We start from the raw sequence: 3,914 nt of genomic DNA, 5'->3' as shown, positions 1-3,914 counted from the left end.
AAATAAAAAAATATCTTTATTCTCGATGTACTTCCTATGTGAAATAATATTTTAATCTGAGATTTCGGTTTAATTAATCTTAAATATTTTTATTTCTTTAATATTTTGTGAAATATTAAATATTTAAAATAAATTAAGAATGCATTGCGATATGTATATATATTACATATATATATATATATATATATATATATATATATATATATATTTAAAATCTTAAAACACAGTAAAACTCTTAATATGAACAAAAATTTTTTGCAAAATTGTAATTTTGTAAGGCGTAAAATTATTTAAATAAAAAAAAGTGTTTGTCTACTAGATATTCTGTCGCCAATGTTATCGCTGAATACATTTATCAAGTTCAATGCAGTCAACAAAATATACAAGTATTTGCACCTATTTTCCAACACGTGATACATATGAATGATGATTTACTCTAAATATCATCATTTATAGAAAATTAATACAATTACAATAACTTTTTTAGTGTTTATCTCTCTCATCTGATATGCGAACTTTTTATTTAAATCACAACAATAATTTATATATGATAAGATGAGAAATAAACTCTAAGAAAATTATCCTAATTGTATTACTTTTTTATTTGTGTATAAAATATTCAACAAAATATCGTCCAAATATATCGATTACATATACAAACCATGAAATCTATTAAACTCAACAATGGATTTATTACACTCGCATAATATTCTTCCCAGTTATTACGATTTACACTTTATTTTTCGCACAATTAATCAGTATAAATATCGCGCATACGAATTGTTTTATCGGTATATGTAATTTTGTTTTAGATATGCAGATCGCACACTCAATTATTGGATAAAACGTAATAAAACGCACTGAATACAACCTGTACACGGACAAAAACACTCTGATCGGTGGAAAATCCACTCATTTCCGAACATGAAACCTGATAGTGAGATAAAAACTGATAAGATTAACGCCTCTCTTTCTGAATCATGTACACATAAGAAAAAAAAAGGATCCCAGTGCGTGTTCCCACTAAAGCGTCCGAATATTATATCTGAAATTATATATTTACATTTATATTTACAAGTAAAATTTGCTTATCACTTAATAAATACTTAATAATTTTTCTTATTACTAAATAAATATATTATCAAGCAAATAGAATATTAAATTAACCGAATATATTATTGGAAGACATATATACACAATATTAAATTGCAAATATGTGCAACGTGTAACGTCAGTAAGTTTATTTGAAAGTACATACATTGCTAGATAACTTATTTTTTATCCTAACATCTCTTTAATAATTTATTTGTCATTTGGTGTGAGATTTTCTATGTACAAAGTAATACAAGGATATAAGAACTCATCGGGAACTGTTCATAGTATAGACGTCAATTTGTTACATGAATCTGCAAAAAAAGAAACAAAAAATTGTATTAAAATCTTTAGAATATTAAATTTAATATTGCAATTGATGTTATTATATACTGGTTCACATAATTTTATATACTTATTTAATTGGCTGTGTAATATACAGCTCAATAGAAAAAATAATTTGCAAAATAAGGAAAATAAATTTAGTTATTTTGAAAATTTATTTCCAAAAACGCTATATTTTTTTAACTAAATCAGATAGAAAAGAGAACTTTTCCCTTCACATTTTTATAAATAAATAAAAGTTTTTAATTCTAAATTTTTAAAATATATAATCCTATATTTTATTATGTAAATTTTGATTATAATATAACAAAATTAGATTCTTATATTTTACAGTTATAACATTATTGTATATATATGAAACATAAAATTTATTCTTATTGCGTGCTTTAAACATGTATCACAATATTTAAAAGAAATCTTAATGATCAGCAATGTGTGTGTATAACATTAAATATTAACATATTTAAACATTCTAAAAATTACACACATGATGTTAAATATGAAATATTTAAACATTTCAAATATGTAATAAGAATAAATTATACTTTTAGAATTTTATAAACATAAAATCTTCAAATTTTACAATAGTGACATTATTATCAATAAATAAAACTTTAATGGAAAAGGTTTTACAAAATTATAATTTTACAATGCAAATACTATTTAAATTCAATAAAAACATTTTGTAAACTATACTTTGTTTTGTACAATTTTAATCTAAATCATATTTGCTATATAATATACACACACACATTTTTGTGTGTATTATATACATATAATTATTTTTTTAATATGAATAATTTTGACTTATAATTTACTTTGTTCTCTAATTAAAGTAATTTATATATATTTTATATATAATTATAACTCCACACAATTAATTTATTGAACTTTTGACTATTTAAACTTTATAACTATTGTAACAATAAGCAAATAATAAATAGTATCAATGTGCGAAAAAAACATTTGACAAGAGTATAATTTGTCTAAAAATTTTTTTACTAAAACACATACACACACTCACTAAACATGTACACTCTTATGCTGTATGTTTCCATCCAGTATTCATATTTCGCTGTAACGACAAGCCTCCATTGTTCCATGCACAGTACATTACTGCAACTCCTGCTGCAATAGCGCCTGCGATACCGGCTTTTCTAATTCCAGCTAAATTTTAATATTATTATTATCATTATAATGAATATGTATATGCAGAGGGCATAAAGATCATGCTACATACCAGGAGATCTAAACACTGCAGCACTTGTGGCAGCTGCTGCAACTGTGTTAACACTATCATCGGTTCCTCTGAGCCAAGTTAAGCCTATTCCAGCACAAGTATACATTATTGTAATTACACCAAGCGAGTTTGCCATACTAGCACCACCTTTCATAATGTAATTAATTAATCTGAAAAGAGAAGAAAAAACATATATATGCATTTAGTATTAAACATTAAAACAAAAAACACAAAGACATACTGTGTTCTCCTAAGTTTGCCAGTTTCACCAGCGATAGATGTTGCTTTGATGCCTCTATATAAACCTGATGTTCCACCGATTCCAGCACCCGCTATACAAGCGGCTCCAATCTGACTGAAAGCTAACTCGAAGCGGCCTCTCTGCTTTACAGCACCATCAGGAAATATGAATTCTGGCTGACTGACAGGAAGATACGATGGGTCAAAATTCAAGAATGGACTAAGAGGAGCTAAATTTGGTTGTGAAGTAACTGAAAAATAAAATAGTATTATAGCAAATAAGATAAATTTTACTTATTATTTATTCATAATTTATTTGAACTCATGACAATCATCATTTAGTGAACTTTGCACATGTCTTTTATAAAATAAGAATTTATTTCATAATTCAAGTAGTTAAAGTTAGATTTTGTTATTAGCTTAAGTAGATGTAATCTCTATATCTTTTCAAGTACGACATTTATAAGTAACACATATTTATATTTGCAAATTGCAATTCTACATCTATATTACTGTATAAAAGTAAAAAGATTATAATTATAGATCTGATTACACACAATAATGCAATAATTCAGGTTAGGAATATGATCTGTCACGAGTTTAAGTTGAACGAGCAAATAATAATTCGTGACAACAGAATTTAAAAAATTATATAACTACGAGATATCCAATTTATTCAATAATATTCGAAGAAACCTTGCCGTTTGCAAAGAATTAAACAATTAAAAGAAATCGCGATTATAAACGAAAACGAAAAAAGGTTCGGCGCAACGTCAAAAGTATTCAAGTAGTGCCAATTATCTTAATTTTTACCAGGTATATTAGTGTTGTTATATCTTCCATTATCGGCGTCGGAGTTGGCGGTCCCGGAATTCGTGCGAAAATCTATCATTTTGTCGAAATAATTTTGAACCTTCTGCTTTTCGATCGGACGACCACGAGACTCTCGGACAATCACGGATGATACAACGATACATTGAATCGAACCGAATGTGCC

At 26.2% G+C, this 3,914-nt stretch overlaps 1 protein-coding gene across 4 annotated transcripts; it reads right to left on the bottom strand.

Annotated features, from left to right (window-relative positions):
* Positions 1–647: 647 nt before the first annotated feature.
* On the bottom strand, positions 648–3,896 carry Tim23 (translocase of inner mitochondrial membrane 23). Of its 4 annotated transcripts, XR_003821944.2 has the most exons (6): positions 3,731–3,896; positions 2,919–3,168; positions 2,678–2,847; positions 2,456–2,604; positions 1,259–1,406; positions 648–1,045 (listed from the first exon to the last, which is right to left on the bottom strand). XR_003821944.2 is itself a non-coding variant. In XM_029318644.2 (5 exons), the coding sequence occupies exons 1-4, from the start codon at positions 3,807–3,809 to the stop codon at positions 2,477–2,479; spliced, it is 627 nt and encodes a 208-aa protein (XP_029174477.2). In that variant the 5' UTR covers positions 3,810–3,896; the 3' UTR covers positions 1,202–1,406; positions 2,456–2,476. The 4 variants fall into 4 exon arrangements, 3 of the variants coding, with proteins under 3 accessions (XP_029174477.2, XP_029174478.2, XP_085342482.1); XM_029318644.2 differs by lacking the exon at positions 648–1,045 and having other exon boundaries at positions 1,202–1,406; XM_029318645.2 differs by lacking the exon at positions 648–1,045 and having other exon boundaries at positions 2,452–2,604.
* Positions 3,897–3,914: the final 18 nt, after the last annotated feature.

The sequence above is a fragment of the Nylanderia fulva genome, unplaced genomic scaffold (genome assembly GCF_048542155.1).
Source record: "Nylanderia fulva isolate GAGA-0341 unplaced genomic scaffold, ASM4854215v1 Scaffold11, whole genome shotgun sequence".
Taxonomy (NCBI): domain Eukaryota; kingdom Metazoa; phylum Arthropoda; class Insecta; order Hymenoptera; family Formicidae; genus Nylanderia; species Nylanderia fulva.
Note: the sequence above shows the minus strand (reverse complement) of the source record. Positions and strands in the feature narration are given on the sequence as shown.